Source organism: Elaeis guineensis, chromosome 9, assembly GCF_000442705.2.
Source record: "Elaeis guineensis isolate ETL-2024a chromosome 9, EG11, whole genome shotgun sequence".
Taxonomy (NCBI): domain Eukaryota; kingdom Viridiplantae; phylum Streptophyta; class Magnoliopsida; order Arecales; family Arecaceae; genus Elaeis; species Elaeis guineensis.
Window position 1 is genome coordinate 49,175,439 of NC_026001.2, and position 20,277 is coordinate 49,195,715.

At 35.8% G+C, this 20,277-nt stretch overlaps 1 protein-coding gene across 3 annotated transcripts in view; it reads left to right on the forward strand.

Annotated features, from left to right (window-relative positions):
* Positions 1-288: 288 nt before the first annotated feature.
* LOC105032991 (protein DETOXIFICATION 29) overlaps positions 289-20,277 on the forward strand; it is a 99,229-nt gene continuing 79,240 nt past the window's right edge. For 2 of the 3 annotated variants that reach the window (XM_010907602.4, XM_073243092.1), the window contains exons 1-2: positions 291-781; positions 866-1,407. In XM_010907602.4, coding sequence (XP_010905904.4) covers positions 326-781; positions 866-1,407 — 998 coding nt within the window. In that variant the 5' untranslated portion in view covers positions 291-325. Of the gene's footprint in view, positions 782-865; positions 1,408-20,277 lie in introns of all 3 variants that reach the window. The other variant, XM_019846503.3, reaches the window with a different exon arrangement.

Sequence of the window (20,277 nt, forward strand, 5' to 3'; positions counted from 1 at the left end):
AGGATAGCTTTTAGCCAATAGCAATCAGTGCTTCGAATGGGACAAAAAAATTTAAGTTGCCGCATCGAAGATAAATACTCATGCAACCTCATCACGTTTAAAATTGTTAAATAAAAAATAAAAAAATAAATGATGATGATGATTCGGATGTATATCTTCCAACAGTTTAGATGGCAAATGGCAGTGGGACCAGCCTGTGGCCGTCCAGCGCCATAGTCATTACTTGTACCAGGTCCAATGGACCACACCGAACCCCACGGTGGATCACACGCCACAGTACCCCCTGCATGTCACGAATTCTCGATTGCGCGTTATCCACGTGCATATGCTCGGAGATTTGACTGGTCCAGGCAATAATTTCTCCTCCCAGCGAGACCAAACCAAAAAGAAAGGGACAATAAAGGCAATCGATCGGCCGCCGTCGCCCTTTGGACGCATGGCCACAACGAGCGAACCGCTGCTCTCCAAGAGCTCTCGTCCAGATGAACGGAAAGAAGGGCATGGCAGAGCGATCGCCGGCCATCCGTCAATGGTCTTCGTGGCAGAGATCGGCGATCTCGGGGACATCGGCTCCATAAGCGGACCCAGAGATTTCTGGAAGGAGTTCGTAGTGGAGTCCAAGAAGCTATGGTACCTCGCCGGCCCCGCCATCTTCACCTCCTTATGCCAGTACTCCTTGGGAGCCATCACCCAGATGTTCGCCGGCCATGTCGGCACGCTCGAGCTCGCTGCCGTCTCCGTCGAGAACTCCGTCATCGGTGGCTTCTCCTTCGGTGTCATGGTAAATATTATCGGATGATCATAGTCTTCCACCACTCATAGCAAATGCGTAGATTTAAAATTTTGCATGATCCATGTGTGGCAGTTGGGGATGGGGAGTGCTCTGGAGACGCTGTGCGGGCAGGCGTACGGGGCGGGGCAGTTGGACATGATGGGGGTGTACATGCAGAGATCGTGGGTGATCCTGAACACGACGGCGCTGCTGCTAAGCCTGCTCTACGTGTTCGCGAGGGCGCTGCTGCGGCTTATCGGGCAGACGGAGGAGATCGCGGCCGCGGCGGGAACGTTCTCGGTGTGGATGATCCCGCAGCTGTTCGCCTACGCGATGAACTTCCCCATCGCCAAGTTCCTGCAGGCACAGAGCAGGATGATGGCGATGGCGGTGGTGTCGACGGTGGCGCTGCTGCTGCACACGTTGTTCAGCTGGCTGTTGATGCTGAGGCTGGAGTGGGGGCTGGTCGGGGCGGCGGTCGTTCTCAACGCCTCCTGGTGGTTCATCGTGCTGGGCCAGCTCGCTTACATCTTCGGCGGGGCCTGCGGCCGGGCCTGGTCGGGCTTCTCCTTGAAGGCCTTCGTCAACCTGTGGGGATTCGTCAGGCTCTCTCTTGCCTCGGCCGTGATGCTCTGGTAACGACCAATTGAGAACTTCCTCCACACCTTTATCATTTATTTATTTGTTTATCAATGTTTTTTCTTGCCCATTTCTTCTTGAGACTTCATGCTAATTGTGTTTGTCAAAGTTCTCTGCCACGAGAAATTATTGCATAGATCAGGGAAATCACGGAGCACATGCACGGTGGATAACGCGCAATCGAAAATTGATGACATACAACGGATAATGTGGCGTGTTATCCACCGTGTGATTTGGCATGGTCCATTGGACTCGATCTAAGTAATAATTAGGCCTCTGCCACAAAGCCGTCCGGTGTGATTTGTAGGTCTGACTTGGTCAAAGCATCTTTTCTTTTCCAAAGGGTTCGTTCGGTTCGGTAGAATAGAAGTCGGAAAAATATAAAGAGCGAAAAAATAAAGAAACATCTCATATTTAATTATTTTTTAAAATTATTATTTTTATAAAAAATAATTTATATTTTATAGAAAATAATTTATATGAAATGTGAAAAAAAAATATCTAATTTTCACCGACTGTGAGTTGGCATAATTTTTAAAAGAAATATTTTTAAATTTTTAGATCGATAATTTTTTTTAATAATTATATATTTTTAAAAAATAAATGCTCAAATTAAATATAAATTATTATCAAATGTGTTAATTTTTTTATAATCAATTAAATATATAAAAATTATTTTTAAAAATATTATATATTTAGATATTAGATTTTTATTAAAAAATATATCGAAAAAAAATTTCGTGAACCAAATCAGAACCAATAACAGTTAGGTTAGTGAGGGAAACTTATGAAGCCATTCCAACGTGGCTCTAGAAGCAAAGTCCAGACAAAGATGTGATCGGTGGAGGAGCCTACTATATTAGACCTTTGTTGGGCTACCACGTGATTGACTGCGACAACGAGAACCGTTTTTGTCGGCATACAATGCTGATGATGAAGACGTTTAGCCTATATCTGTTGTCTCTTTGCCTTTGGACCATTTGCTCCTTTTTGGTACATGATTATTTGCATCTTAGGCCAATGCAATCACCGGGGATGAGAGATTTTTTTTTTTTTTTTTTTTTTGGATCATTCGCTTCTTAGGCCAATGCAATATGCAAGGATGTAAAAATTTAACCATGAAAATAATTTATTTAGCATAAGTATCTTTTTTTTTTTTATCATCTCTTATATTTTTTGATAAAAAAATTATTTGAATCTTCCACATAAATATTATAGGATACGATTCATATATTATTGTTGCTGCACCTTTCTGATCTGAGTGAGGTAGCGAGGTGATGTGCAGGACTGGCTGCCGTACTAGAGTGGGCAGGTGCAGAATTGAGCCTTCAGATATTTGCAAGAAAAGTCCAAGCACTGAAGAAGGAGATAGGTGTTCTCCGATGGGAAACCCTTCTATGGTTAAGTGAGTGACAGTCCGAGAGGGAGAACAATAAGAAAGAAATAGTGAGAGTGTGAGAGGGGATCCCTTGTAGCATCGGCTTGGGCTCCTTTTATGAGAGGAGGCTTGCAGGTAATTGGTCGTCTTCCATTGGAGAGGTGGCCATCAGAGCCAGAGTCGTGGATGTCAGCTGGTTCCGTCAGACGGAACCAGCCTTCCACAAGTGAAAAAAAGCTGTCAATACTATCAGCTGTCAGATCAAAATGTCTTGCACGCTAGGAGCCTTCTGGAGTCTCGATGTGGCTCGTCGAGGACTGGGACAAAGATCGAGCAAGATCGGTGGTTATCTGACGATGTGGATCTAGAGTTATTGAGTTATTGAGGGGTCATATGATGTTGTTTGGATCATATGGGCTGCTAGGTCACGATGCCATGCACTCGCCATGTCCTTGTGCATCGAACACGTCATAGTCGGACAGAATATGCATGATCCAACACTTGCCCCCTACTTTTCAGTTCAAAGCATCTCGTAATGGGAAGTAGATCATCGGAAGGGTCTCGAGGACTTCATGCTGAAGCAAGCTTCCTTGCCATCACGAGAGTTCGTTGATGACTCAAATTGGACTATTGTTGAGAGGGCTCTTCAGCCAGCGATTGCAGTCGTCAGATGCTCCTAGGTCTAATAGCTCGTCAGAGCTTGCAGTGGCACGGACTTCTGCCATCGAGCTATCGTTTATCATATTGCACTTGCTGATATCATGGTTTGATAAGTTTTGGTTCTTCCATCTTTGGGATGAGACTTCAGAGTTACGGACGTCGTTCCGAACTTTGAGATGTTGGCCCCTAAAGATCCTTTGATGTGGGTCATTGGTGCCTTGATTGGTGCCTTGATTGGTATCTGCACGATCCAAATACTTCGGTTGGATGAACCTAAGGTCCTTTTTGGATATGTTCGGGGAGTCCAAGCAGCAGGCTATGGGATTTTGATAGCATAGCGAAAGCACGGATTTCAAAATTTGCATTATGAAATACCATAACATCAAACCCTAGATCCAAAAATCCCTTGGTGATTAACAATCAAACATACATAATAAAGTAAGAATAGAAGAATATCTGACACGCTAAATTTAAAATTTTTCATGAGGTATCCAAGTGTTTGTCCTTCAACAGTGATTCACATAGGAACTGGATTCAAGACTCTAGCTCCTTCTTTGATTCTTCTTGCCAAATTTTTTTCAAAGAATTCTATTAGCTTTCTTGGCAGCATAACACTTCTCAAGTATTTGGCCTTACTTCTTTCTCTCTTGGCTTCCCTATCTCTTCCTTTCTCTCTCCTTTTCTTTCCTAAATCTCTTCCTAAACCCTTATCCTAAAATCAGACTTGTCCTTTCCAAATAGGACTTGTCTTAACAAGGAAAGAAAGAAGATTATGTGGACAACTTTAGAGACTTGTGTAAGAAAGAAAGGATTGGATCTAATGGAAGAACTCGGAGAAGTCCATCTATTTATAGTTGGCATTGGGATGCTTTCCCAAGTAGTGCCAACTCTTCCTCATGCCTCCTCCCATTTATTCCATGCCCAAGACATCTGAAATTATGAAGAGGTGCCTTCAAACAGAAGGTCTCTTTAAGGGGGCGCAGATTTAAATCACCAATGTTTCATCGATGTTTTTCCAAAAATGATGCAAGCCATCTCAAGGGGCGCCAACCATTTCCATGGTTGGATCTCCATTTCATGGCCATCCAATGGCACAAATCAAGGTGCCAATTCCATTTGGGGTGTGGAACCAAGGGAGAAAAAGTTTGCATGAAGAAATTTTAAGATACCTTAACTGAATGGACTCTTGACTCCATATCCGATTAAGCACCAAGAGAGAGGAACTAACCCAATCCAATTGGGTTCAAATAAATTCAAAAGAAGCCAATTAAGTGCCAACTCTTGGCCAACCCAAATTAGGACTTGATCTAACCAAAAGATTAAATTAATTAGGTCAGCCCAAATCAAGAACCAAAATCGAATCTGATTCGAATCAGGAGATAGGATTTGCAATACGTGCTAGCATATTTATCCTGCAAACATGATCTAATCACAATTAGATCTTTGATCAGTTTTCTTTGTGTGTGACCCATTGGGTTCCACATCTAGTCGGTAGTAGGTCAGATGTAAGTTGACTTGACTTGAATAAAACTTTCTAATTGATTTAGGTCAAATCGAGCTAATCCGAGTTCAGTAATTAAAACTCTTTCTAATTGACGATCTAATTAAACTTTTTAATTCGATCAAATCTACAAGATAAGATTGACATCTAGCAATATATCATGTCTATCTAAAATATATAAAATTTGATAGAAATATCAAATATATTTTTCAGTGGTAAGTTACCATGCAATTTAATCCTTCGATCATTCTTACATTCCGAATATATTTATGAGTATGGATATATGTCAAACCCAATTACATATTCATGTCTCTCTCAATCTTATAATGATGATTCAATTAATGAAACATTAGAAATTCTTTCTAATTTTCATTCTCTTGGATCAAAGACTTTCTGAATCATTATACGATTAGAGTATATAGGATGCGATCTCCTCTTACTAGGAGTGGTCGATTCTTTGTTGACTTACTCACAACCTTTGTACATAATCCATCATATCTAGAATATCCTGTACATGACTTTAGAAATGAATGAGTATAAACCAAAATATGGATTATGTATACAAGATACCATGGTGTTTCCAGGTTCAAGATCAGTTGCACTACTCCCACTTAGAGAATCATCTTAGGACAATAAGTAAGAGTCCATAAGATGTTCTCTTGGTGGGTCAATTCAGTGAACTCATTTTTTAATGAGTATCCATATCCTTATATTAGTGTCTTCATATAAAGTGATTGTGAGATCAACCACCCTCTCCATCGAGCATATATAGGATCTGCTAGTCTTTCTGGTATTCTTGATCTCTACTTAATGTACCACCGACTGAAAATATTTTAGATTAAAATTTTAAAATTTTAGGTCACATGGCATGATTTTATCATGGCCCTAAAATCATTATCCTAATCTATAAAATTCATTATAATCTTAATAAATATAAGATACAGCATATGATGAAATATAAAATCTTTTATTTATTCATAAAAATATCATGTACGTGAGCAAAAATATCAAAAAAATCCCATCATGATTGGTTTGTAGGGTATAATTTTTTTAATCTCCTACTTGCATTAAAGTCAATCGCCCTTATACTTTAACTCCATGCAATCGAGATGATGATCGAATTACTGCTGTGGCAAAGCTTTATGAATGGATTTGCTATGTTGTTCTTTGTATCTACTCGTTCAATGATTATATCTTGTCTTCTGACAATCTCTTGAATGAGGTGAAAGCATCTTAGAATGTATTTGAATTTCTATGAGACCTTGGTTCCTTTGCTTGAGCAATGGCTCCAGTGTTATCATAATAAAGTAGCACTGGATTCATAATCTTAGAAACAACATCCAATTCAGTGATGATTTTTTTCAGCCAGACAGCTTTCTTAGTGGCTTCACTTATAGCAATATACTCTGCCTCAGTAACTGAGTCAGCTATAGTCTGCTGCTTAGAACTCTTTCAACTTACTGCTTCATCATACAGAGTAAAGGCATATCCTGATATGAGCTTGCTATCATTTGGATCTGAATGAAAATTAGAATTAGTATATCCTTTAGTTTCAAGTTAAAACCATCATATATTAAAAAAATATCTTTAGTCCTTCTCAAGTACTTAAGAATATTTTTCATTGCTTTCCAATGATCCTTTTCTGGATCAGTCTGAAATCTACTAGCTACGTCCAAGGTATAAGCCACATCAAGCCTAGTACATAGCATAGCATACATTATTGACCCTACTGTCGAAGTATAGGGAATAGAACTTATTCTATTCCTCTCTTTAGGTATTTTAGGAGACATCTTCTTAGAGAGATGTATGTCTTGACTCATGGTAAGTAACCTCTTTTACTGTCATTCATGCTGAATCTCTTCAGTAGAAGGTCTATGTACCTAGACTGAAACAAGCCTAGTATTTTCTTAGATCTATCCCTATAGATCTTTATACTGACTATAAAGGATACTTCACCCAAATCTTTTATGAAAAACTTTTATGATGGCCATAACTTGACCGATTGCATCATTGGGATATCATTCCTAATGAGAAGTATATCATCCACATATAAAATCAAGAAGATAATGCACTCCCACTTGTCTTCTTGTATACATAAGGTTTATCCATATTTTTTATGAAGTCAAACTCTTTAACTGTCATATCAAAATCGATATTCCAACTCCTCGAGGCCTATTGTAATCCATAAATAGATTTCTTAAACTTGCACATCTGATTTGCTCTCCAACCTACTTGAGATAAATTCTTCTGACTGAGTCATGTAAATCTCTTCCTCAAGATAACCATTAAGGAAGATAGTTTTAACACCCATCTATCAAATTTTATAATCATGGTATACAGCTATTGCAAACAAAATCCGAATAGATTTCAGTATAGCTACTGACAAAAAATTTCATCATATTCAATTCCATGCTTTTGCCTGAAACCTTTTGCCATCAATCTAGTCTTGTAGGTTTCTTCTTCGTCATTTGCTCCAATCTTTTTCTTATAGACTCACTTACAACCTATAAGGGTTATATCTTAGGTACATCAATCAAAGTCCATATTTGGTTGGCATACATTGAGTCTATTTTAGATTTCATAGCCTCCAACCATTTATTTGAGTCTCTACTCATAACAACTTTCGAATAAGTCAGAAAATCATCATTTTCAATCATGTGGACTTCATCATTCTCAATGATAAATTCATACCTTATAGGTACTCTTCACACTCTCTCTGACCTTCAGAGAAGAAATGTGTATTGTGGCTATACCTCATCAATGGATATATTTGGTTGGGGAATATCTTGTGTCTCTATTTGTAGGTCTGAAACTTCATCAAGTTTAATTTTTCTCCTACTGTCTTCTTTTGGATAAATTTTTTATCCATAAAAATGGCATGACTATTAATAAATATCTTTTATTCAGTAGGATGGTAGAAATAGGATCCCATATTCTCCTTGAAATATCTTATAAATAAATATTTATCTGTCCTAGAACTTCGTTTATGCTCAAAACTTCTTTTGACATATGTTGGACTGCCCCAAATCTTAAAATACTTAAGATTGGACTTTTTTTTTCTTCATATTTTATATAGAGTGCTAGGTACAGATTTAGAACCTTTCTGTTCAAAATATATGTAGCAGTTTCTAGGACATATCTCAGAAAGAAATGAAAGTTCTGTAAAGTACATCATGGACTGCACCATTTCAATAATTGTGGTTCCTCCTTTCTGCTATATCATTTAATTATGGTGTATATAGAGGGGTCTATTAAGAGAGAATATCATTTTCTTTAAGATGATCTAAGAACTTACTAGAAAGGTATTCACCTTCTCGATTCGATCGAAGAATTTTAATGTACTTTTCAGTTTATTTTTCGATCATACTTTGATACTCTTTAAATTATCAAAGCTTTAGATTTATATTTCATAAGATACACATATCCGAATCTTGATAAATCATCCATGAATGTAATAAAATAAGAGTATTCTTTTCTGGTCTGAGTTGTCATAGGACTACATACATCTATATGCATAAGTCTTAACAACTCACTTGTCCTTTCTCCATATCCACTGAATATAGTTTTGGTTATTTTTTCGATAAGACAAATTCACAAGTTCCTAATGATTCATAATCATAAGGATCAAAGAATTCTTTTTTGTATAACTTGTTTAATTTTAACTCACTTATGTGACCAAGCTGACAATGCTAGAGAAAGGTATTATTCACCTCTTCTCTCTTTCATTTTTTTTTTCATTAATATGTATCGTCATTGAGAGATAGAACCATAAGACCATTTTTCAGAATACCTTTGTAGAAATGCTCATTAGAAAAAGAAATAGATCAACCATTGAAAGAATTATGCCCTACAAGCCAATCGCATATCGGATACGATAGGATGTATTTTATAATTTATCTTTCAAACTCATGTAATTGATATTTATATTAATAAAATAGATATTTTTGATTCATTATATGCTGCATCTTGTTGTTCTTAAGATTATAATGAACACTATAGGTCCAGACAATGATTTTAGGACTGTGATGAGATCATGTCAGTGAGACCTAAATCATTGATAGCCCTAACCTAAAATATTTTTAGTCGTTGGTACATTGAGTTGGAGATCAATGATACTGATAAGACTGGTATATCCTATGTATGCTCAAAAATGAGGATGGTTGATCTCACAACCACTTGTGTGGTGATACTAATGCAAGGATATGGATGCTCATTAGAGAATGAGTTCACTGAATTAACCTATGAGAGAATATCATATGGAGTCTTATTTATATGTCAACTGATGATTCTCTAGTGGGAGTTGTATAAGTAATTCTTAGATCTAAGGTTACCATGGTACCTTATGTACATGGATCCATATTTTGGTTCACTACCTAGCTTGGTTCTTTGATCCTTGTGTAGGATGTTTTGGATATGGTGAAGTGGGCATGGAGGTTGTGAATGATCAATAAGAGATCAGTCACTCCTAATAAGGAGAGCGAACATCCTATGTGATCTCATAGGATGATGATTCTGGAAGTCTTTGACCAAATAGGATGATAATTAGCAAAATTTTTTTTAATATATCATCAATTGAATCATCACCTTCAGATTGAGATACATAAAGATAAATGATTGGATTTGACATATTTTCATACCCACAGCTCTTCTAGGATGTTGTTTGACTGAAGGATTGAATTACACAGAAACTTGCCACTGAAGGATATTTGGATAATTTTTCATCAAAATTTTAAATCTTTCAAATAGTTATGATACATTGCTAGAAGTCAATCTAGACTTGTGGGCTTGTCAGAATTAAAAGATTTTAATTCTGAAGTCAATTTAGAAGAGTCCAAGTTGATTGAGACTCTTTGGGTAACCTAATCTTATTGGATTAGGGTTACATCGAAAGTCTTGATCCACTGCTGGCTAGATTTGAATCTAATAGATTACACACTTTAGAATTTAGTCTTGGTCTGATCTAATTAGAGTTTAATATAAATTCTATGGGTTAATTTGATATACTAGCATATTGTATTAACCAAGTTCTCAAATTAGTTTAGATCAAAATGTTTGAGCTAACCTAGATCAGTTGGCTTTGATCTAATGGGATTGGGTCAATTTAAATTGGATCTTATCCAACTTAAACTAGTTTCAAGTAGAAAAGAGTCCTTACATCCAATAGAAGACACGATAAAAAATAAATGCCACCCATCTTAAATTGGCGTGTGAAGTGGAGAGTCCTTTTTAATGAAGGCTCTTAACTAATACGCGTTACCTTAAATTCCTGATTAGTTCTCTTATAATTTAATACCAAAATTTTTTAAATTTTTTATGATGCATAGAAGACAAAGAGTTTTTTTACTCCAAGTAATTGGATCACCAAAAATTCACTCAGTGAATTTATTTGGCATATGGGAAGTTGGAGCACCAAAGGTTGGTGCCCTTCATCCCATGTGATGTTCCCTGGTCCCCTATTTATAGGGGATGCTCTAAATAGATTTTGACTAAGATTTTTAGGTAAACTAGAGAGACAAGAGTGGAAATCATTGAAAAAATTTGAAAAAATTTTGAGAAAAAAAAGAGAAATTTTGAGTTGCAAAAGTTGCTACAAGGGTGTGAGATTTTCAGCAAGTGTTGCCTGAGTGTCCTAGGATTTGATTTTTTCATGTTTGGAGCTAAAAATTAATCTTAGGTTGTGTGATATCTAAAGAGTATCTTCTTGATATCGTTTTGATGATGAGATTGAAAGCAACTGGACTTTCGTGCGATCATGACATAAGTTCGAAGCTGACAGTATTCTTCAGAAGATAGGGCTGCGGCAGCGCACCAGTTGAAAAAGATCTTGATCAACTTTCATGTGGATCACTATTGAAGGACTTCTACCTTAGAGTCTTATGGAGAACACCAATATGTCACTTTTTTATATTGGTTAAAGTATAATTTTTTATCTCTTTGCATACTTGAATTTGCTTTGATCATGATCGGTAAAGTGATTCTAGGGTTTTGAATTCGGCTTGATAGTTTTATTCGATAAAGCTATTGATTTGCTTGTGTTAAATTTTTTGAAAATTATTTTTCACTGCATGGTCAGAACCCAATAGTGGTATTAGAGCCATCTTTGTCTGATTTGATCAAACAAGTACAATTGTTGAACATAAAATCATTCTTGTACATATCTTGCTAAAATTTTTGCATTATTTATAGCATCAATCCTTTAAACTCAAAATATTTTTGACTTAATATATACCATGATATTTAATTTTAATTATTTAATTATTAATTTTTGATAATTTTGAAATTAGTATTATCATGGTTGTATGATGCTCAAATTGATGTATTGTTAAGGGTGTAAAGCATGCCTAATGTGATTAGAGTTTACTATTTTTTTTTGATATGCTTGACATATGTTTTGATATCCATTACACCCTTATATGATTTTAGCATGTCATATGATTGCTATTTAGAATAGTAGAAGCATGTTAAGTTGCATAATTTGTAATGTACATCTTATTGAGTTGTAGTTAGGATGTGCCGAGATCAGTTTAAAATCTCTCGTTAAATTATATTAAGTTATAATGTCGGAGTTCACTTTTTGATTAAAAGTTAAATTTTTAAGATCAATTGGTATCGAAAAAGTATGATAGGTGATTTTCTAATTAGGTCCGTATGCTGGTCTGGCCAACTCTGTTGGTGTCTGAAAAAGCTACGGGCAGCCTCCCACCTACTTACTTAGCTAATTTAATCTTATTGATTTTCGGACTTAGATTGATTAGTGATGTAGATATTACAAGGGCCTTCCTTCAAACTTGGTCGATAGAATATGTCAAGATCTTAGTGAGCTTGTTGTGCTATCCACAAGGCTTACTATAAAAATTGATATGATGTTGATCAAGTGCATATTGATGCTTATGGCATATTTAAATAGTATTGCTTTGTTGTGCTATCCACAATGGCAACATTGTTTAAGTATGACCATATAGGATTGAAGGATCAACTTAACTAGAACACTTAGTTTGTTGTGCTATCCATAAAACTATATATGATCTAGAGGCTAGAAAGAAAGATGTTGAGAATTGTAGAGGTACAATTGATAAAGAGTTATCTACTCTTGAACTCATGAATACTTGTTGTGCTATCCACAAAGTGTTTATGAGGAATAAGGATCTCAATCCCATTAAGAAATATTAGAATTTTTTCATTTTTATATTTGAGGGCTATGAAGTTTGATAAAATAGTGGAGATACAATTAGATAAAAGTCCTAGTCTAGTTGTGCATGTCATCATGAGTCATTCGCTTATATTATGTTCTTATTGTTGTAGATTAACTACACTCATGGTATCCTCACTTTCACTTAGAGGTATCCTAGATGCAAATAAGTTGATTGGACCTAACTATATCGACTGGTTAAGGAACTTGAGAATTGTTCTCACTCAAGAGAAAGTCTTCTATATTCTGGCACACCTACTCTAGATTCTCTTGGAAAAGATGCTTTCGAGGAGAAAAGAACCACATACAAGATGTGAAAAGATGATAGTGTGACTGTCAAATGTATCATGCTTGTCTCATGAGCAACAAGCTCCAAAGGCAGCATAAGGATATGGACGTTCCCTCTATTCTCGTCTTAAAAATGATTGATTTGATCACTCGTCTGGGACAGCTGGATTTTGCCATGGATGGTGAATTGAGTTAGGATTTGATCCTGCAGTCTTTTCTGACTTCTTTTCTCAGTTTGTTATTAATTATCATATGAACAAACTGAACATTAGCTTACCTGAACTGCTGAACATGCTGAAAAAATAGAGAGCCATTTCAAGGATGAAAAGGCTCAAGTCCTTCATGTTGATAAGATCAGCAAGAAGAAGGCAAAGAAGGATTCTAAGAAAAAGATGAACCCTAAGGCTAGCATCTCCAAGAAGAAGGCGAAGAAAGTCTCGCCAAAGGTACTTGTTATTAATGTGGCAAGGAGGGCCACTGGAAGAGAAATTATAAGGAGTACCTTACAACCGTAAAATCAACAAATATTGCTAAAGATTGGTACATGATACAAACTAATTTATCATTAAGTACTTCAATGTCAGATTTTTGGATATTAGATATCGCTGTGGTTCACACCTTTGCAAATCGTTGCAGGATCTACAGAAAGTAAGGAATCTGAATAAAGGTGACTTCGAGCTATTCGGTGCAAGTGGAGAGTCCATTCACGCCGAAGTCATAGGAATCAGGATTTTGAAGTTATCTTCAGGAAAATTTTGAAATTGAAGATCTGTTGTCATATTCCAAATATTGTTAGAAATATTATTTTTGTACCATTATTATTGAAACAAGATTTTGAAATAATTGCAAAGAAAATTGTTGTTCTATATACTTTTCTAATGAATATTATGGAAGTGCCTTTATTGATAATAGTTTTATGTTGCTTTCACTTAATGATAATGTGCTTCATGTTGCTAATATGAAAAAAAGAAAGAGAGAGGATGTGAATGTCACATACCTCTGGCACTATCGACTTAGCCATATAAATGAGTCAATGATTAATAAGTTATACAAAGATAATTTCTTTGATCCTTATGATTATGAATCATATGAAACTTGTAATTTGTCTCATGAGAAAAATGACCAAGACTCCATTTACGGGACAGGAGAAAGGGCGAGTGACTTATTGGACCTTATACATACTGATGTATGTGGTCTGATGTCGACTCAGATTAGAGGTGGATACTCTTACTTCATCATATTTACTGATGATAAGTCTAGATTTGGATATATGTATTTAATAAAATATAAATCCAAAGCTTTAACAAATTTAAAGAGTATTAAAGAATGGTCAAGAAACAAACTGATAAAAGTATTTAAACTTTTCGATCGGATCGAGGAGAAGAATACTTATCCAGTGAATTCCTCGATTATTTGAAACAAAATAAAATACTCTTTCAATGGACACCTCCTTATACTCCATAATTAAATAAAATTATAGAAAGGAGGAATTGCACCTTATTAGATATGGTACGGTCCATGATGTGTTTCATGGATCTTCCGTTATCCTTTTGGGGATATGTCTCGAGGCTGCAGTATATATTTTAAATAAAGTATCTTTAAAATTTATTTCTAGACATCATATGAAATATAAAAAGAAAAAAGACTCAATCTTAAGTATCTTAAGATTTGGGGCTATCCAACTTATGTGAAAAATGTTGATAGATATAAGCTGGATGCTAGATCAGAAAAATACAGATTTATAGATTATCCCAAGGAGAGTATAGAATACTACTTCTATAACCTTACTCAATAAAAGGTGTTTATTTAAGAAGGCAGTGGAAGGTCTATTGAACTTGAGGAAATTCAAAACCTATAATCCATTTAGGATTTATCAAATAGTTCTCAACAAGATGTGCCCATTATTGAGGCACAGTCACTACAACACCTCCTCTCAGAAGGTCGAGTAAAGTACTAATATACCACTCAGGCATGGATTATCTTGAGAATGACAACACAACCCACATCATTAAAAATGATGATCTTACGACCTATTCGAAAGCTGTCATGAGTAGTGACTCTGACAAGTGGCTAAATACCATGAAATCTAAAATGGACTCCATGTATGCCAACCAAGTATGGACTTGGGTAAATGCACCTGAGGGTGTGACCTCAATTGGCTGCAAATGAATCTTAAAAAGAAGATTAGAGCAGATGGCCAGGTAGAGATCTATAAGGCCAGGCTTGTGAAAAAAGATTTCAAGCAAAAACAAGGTGTTGATTATGAAGAAACTTTTCATCGGTAGCCATGCTCAAGTCTATTCAGATAATACTTGCTATAGCAGCATACCATGACTATGAGATCTGGTAGATGGACATCAAGATTATCTTCCTCAATGAAAACCTTGAAGAAGAAGTCTATAGACTCAGTCAGAGAGATTTGTCTCAAGTGAGAGAGCAAATCAGGTATGCAAGCTGAATAGATCTATTTATGGATTAAAGCAAGCATCGAGAAGCTGAAACATCCATTTTGATGAGACAGTCAAATCGTTTGGCTTCATCAAAAATGTGGATGAACCTTATGTGTACAAGAAGAATAGTGAGAGTACTATTATCTTCTTGATCTTGTATGTGGACGATATACTACTCATTGAGAATAATATCCAATGTTACAATCGGTCAAAATTTGACTATCACAAAAGCTTTCTATGAAAGACTTGGTGAGGTATCCTATATACTTGGTATAAAGTCTATAGGGATAGATCAAATAGGATGCGTAGCTTATCCCAGTCTAAGTATATTGACCTTGTGTTGAAGAGGTTCAACATGGAGGGAAGTAAAAGATGTTATTTGCCCATAGGTCATGATATACAACTCTCTAAGAAGATGTCTCCTAAACACCTAAAGAGAGAAATAGAATGAGTTTTATTTCTTATGCTTCGGCTGTAGGATCGATAATGTATGCTATGTTATGTACCAGACCTGATGTGGCTTATGTCTTGGGCATTGTAAGCAGATTTAGATGGATCATGGAGAGGATCATTGAAAAGCTGTGAAAAACATACTCAAGTACTTGAGAAGGACTAGAGATATTTTTTTTGATATATGGTGGATTTGATTTAAAACTGAAAGGTTATACCAATTCTAGTTTGCAATCTGATCCGGATAATAGTAAATCAATATCTGAATATGTGTTCACTCTGTATGATGGTGCAGTAAGTTGGAAAAGTTCAAATAGTAAACTGTTGCTGACTCGATCACTGAGGCTGAGTATATTGCTGCAAGTGAGGCTACTAAGGAGGCCATCTGGATGAAGAAATTCATCACAGAGTTGAGTGTGATTTTAGAGATTGAACAACCAGTACCTCTTTATTGTGACAATACTGGGGCAGTTGCTCAAACCGAAGAACCAAGGTCTCATCATAAATCCAAGCAAATCCTAAGATGGTTCCACCTTGTTCGAAAGATTGTTAAAAGATATGATGTGATCGTGGAGCGAGTGACACCAAGAATAATATAGCAGATCCGTTCACTAAGGCCTTGTCAATGCAGCAGTTTGACTGCCATCTTGATAGCATGGGTATCAAGTATAGGGATGATTGGCTTTAGTGCAAGTGGGAGATTGAAAGAATTATGCCTACAAGCCAATCGCATATGGGATGCGATAGGATGTATTTTGTAATATATCTTCCAAACTCATGTAATTGACATTTTATTAATAAAATAGGTATTTTTGATTCATTATATGCTGTATCTTGTTGTTCTTAAGATTATAATGAACCTCATAGGTCCAAGCAATATTTTTAGGACCGTAATGAGATCACACTAGTGAAACTTAAATTTTTGATAGTCCTAATCTAAAATATTTTTAGTCATTAGTACATTAAGTTAAAGATTAATGAAACTGATAAGACTGGCATGTCCTATGTTTGCTCGAAAATGAGGGTGGTTGATTTCACAACCACTTGTGTGGTGATACTAATACAAGGATATGGGTGCTTATTAGAGAATGAGTTCATTGAATTGACCTATGAGAGAATATCAGATGGAGTCTTATTTATATGTCAACTGATGATTCTCTAGTGGGAGTTGTGTAAGTGATCTTTAGACCTAAGATCACCATGGTACCTTATGTACATGGATCCATGTTTTGGTTCACTACCTAGCTTGGTTCTTTGATCCTTGTATGGGGTGTTCTGGATATGGTGAAGTATGCATGGAGGTTGTGAGTGATCAATAAGGATCAGTCACTTCTAATAAGGAGAGCGAATATCCTATGTGATATTATAGGATGATGATTCTGGAAGTCTTTGGCCAAAGCAGGGTGATAATTAGAAAAAGATTTTTAATGTATCATCAACTGAATCATCACCTTCAGATTGGGATACATAAAGATAACTGATTGGGTTTGACATATTTTCATGCTCACAGCTCATCTAGGATGTTGTTTGACTGAAGGATTGAATTATACGAAAATTTCCACTGAAGGATATTTTGATAATTTTTTATCAAAATTTTAAATCTTTTGGATAGTCATGATACATTGCTAGAAGTCAATATTAACTTATAGGCTCATCAGAATTAAAAGATTTTAATTCTGGAGTCAATTTGAAAGAGTCCAAATTGATTGGGACTCTTCGAGTGACCTAATCTTATCAGATTAGGGTTACATCGAAAGTCTTGGTCCACTGCTGGCTAGATTTGAAACCCAATAGATCATACACTTTAGGATTTGGCTTTAGTTTGATCTAATTAGAGTTTAATATAAATTCTATGGGTTAATTTGATATGCTAGCACATTGTATTAACCCAAGTTCTCAAATTGGTTTAGATCAAAGTGTTTGAGCTAACCTAGACCAGTTGGCTTTGATCTAATGGGATTGGATCAATTCAAATTGGATCCTTACCTAACTTGAACTAGTTTTAAGTGGAGAAGGAGTCCTCCATGTCCACTAGAAGACATGGTAAATAATAAATACCGCCCACCTTAAATTGGTGTGTGAAGTGGAGAGTCCTTCTTAATGAAGGCTCTTAACTAAAATGCTTTACCTTAAATTTTTGATCAGTTCTCCCATGATTTAATGCCAAAATTTATTAATTTTTTTATGAAACATAGAAGACAAAGAGTCCTTCTACTCTAAGTAATTGGATCATCAAATATTTACTCGATGAATTTATTTGGCATGTGGGAAGTTGGAGCACTAAAGGTTGGCACTCCTTCATCCCATGTGACGTCCCTTGGTCCCCTATTTATAAGGGATGCTCCAGATAGCTTCTGGCTAAGATTTTTAGGTAACTAGAGAGAAGGGATGTAAAAATTATAAAAAAAATTAAAAAAAAATTTGATAAAAAAAAGAGAGAATTTTGGGTGGCAAAAGTTGCTACAAGGGTGGTGAGATTTTCAGCAAGTGTTGCCTGAGTGTCCTAGGATTTGATTTTTTTATGTGTTGAAGCTAAAAATTAAATCTTAGGTTATATGACATCTGAAGAGTATCTTCTTGGTGTCATTTTGATGGTAAGATCAAAAGAAACTAGATTTTGGTACGATCGTGATGCAAGTTCGAAACCTGCAATATTCTTAAGAAGACAAGGCTGCGACAGCGCATCGGTTGGGAAAGACCTTGATCAACTTTCATGTGGATTACTATTGGAGGACTTCTACCTTGGGATCTTGTGGAGAACACCAATATGTCACTTTTTTATATTACTTAAAGTATAATTTTCTATCTTTTTTCATGCTTAAATTTGCTTTGATCGTGATCGGTAAAGTGATTCTAGGATTTTGGGTTTGGCTCGATAGTTTTATTTGATAAAGCTATTGATTTGCTTGATTAAATTTTTTAAAAATTATTTTTTACTGCATGATCAGAACCCAACAACCATTGCCCTTTTTATTAATTTCAAAATCTTATTTTAACAATAAAAGAATAGAAATTATATTTCTAATGATCTTAGGCATATAATAATAGTCTTTTAGCTCTACGATCTCGTCTGAAGGAAACTTCAAAAGATTGGTTCCTACAGCTTTAGCTTGGATAGACTCTTCTCCAGTGCCACAAAATTCAAAGTCACCCTTCTTCAATTTTTTAATTCTCTGTAGTCCCTGCAATGACTTGCAGATATGAGAACTACGGACGATATCTAATACCCATGAATTTGAAATTAAAGAACTCAATGATAAATTGATATGTATCACATACATACCTCTTGATGCAACACTTGCACCAAGCTTTACAGTTGCAAGAAAACTCTTGCAATTCCTTTTCCAATTGTCTTTCTTGCCGCAATGGAAATAGGTACATAATCCAAAGACTTTCATCCCCTTCTTCCTTTTCATCATGCTACTTCTAGGGTTCAGCCTTTTCTTTGAACCCTTCATGCCTGCTTTCTTCTTAGAGATCCCATCTACAAAAAGAAGTGGAGCCTTTTCTTTCTTCATATAGCTCTTAACTATCTTTCACATATTTAACAGCTCAGGCAAAAAGTATTCAATTTGTTCATATGATAATTCATAACAAATTGAGAAAAAGATTTAGAGAATGATTGCAGGATTAAATCCTGACTCAGCTCACCACCATCACAAAATCTAATTGACTCAATTTAGTGATCAAGTCAATTATTATAAGGACATGATCTTGTACAGAGGTTCTTTCACTCATCCTTACATGAAATAACTGCTTAGATATCTCATATCTGACAGTCCTACTCTATTCTCCATAAAACTATTTCAAATTGAGAAGTATGGACTGAGTATCCATACTCTCATGCTACTTTTGCAACTCATTGCTCATAGAGGCTAGCATGATATATTTGACAGTCAAACTATCATTCTACTACATCTTGTATGTGGCTACCTCTTCTTCAATAGCATCATCCCCAATGGGATCTAGATCTGGGGTATCGAAGATATAGGAGAGCTTCTCCTGAGTGAGAATAATTCTCAAATTTCTTCTCATAATTTGGACTGATCAATTTGTTGGCATCCAAGATGCCTCTTAATGATAGTGAAGATGCCATAATGTGCAATTAATCTATATAAGTAAAGAATATTATATAAGCAGACTACTCATGATGACATATAAATAATTAGATAAGGATTTTTATCTAATTGTTCCATTATTTTATCAAATACCATAACCCTCTCCTATGATAAATGAGAAATTCTAATAGTTTTTTTTAGTAGGGTTAAGATCCTAATTCCTCATAGAGACCATGTGGTTGCACAACAAATCCATATAAGTTCAAAGATAGAAAACTCTTTTCAATTGCATCTCATGCAACTCTCAACATCATCCTGATCTCTAAAACACTTATAGCCTTATGGTTGCATGATAAACTATAATATTTTAGTTAAGTCAGACCCTTTATTTTCATACAGTCATATCCAAATAATGCTGTCCTTATGGTTGCACAATAAAACAATATATCCAAATATATCGTAAGCATCTATATGCACCAAGACAATATCACGTCAGTCCCCATAGTAAGCTTTATAGTTGTACAACAAACTTACTGTGGTTCTTGACATAATATTGACTTAGCATGAAGGAAGGTCTAAGTAGTGTCTTCAACACAAAGCATTCCGAATTCAAAATCCAATCAACCCAATTAGCCAGGTAAGTAGGTGGGAGGCTCTCTGTACTTTTGCAATGGTCCTAATTAAGTAACCACCTTTGACACTTTCCTAGACACCAATTGATCAATCAGTCTTAAACTCGATTAGCTCTTGGTTTCTGGCACTACGACATATTATGATTTTTAGGAGGGCTTTTCGATCTCCAGTACATTCTATCAAAGTAACAGCAACTGCATTTCATAAATGCATGAAGCATCATAGCAAGGAATATCAACATGCTTCAACATATATATAT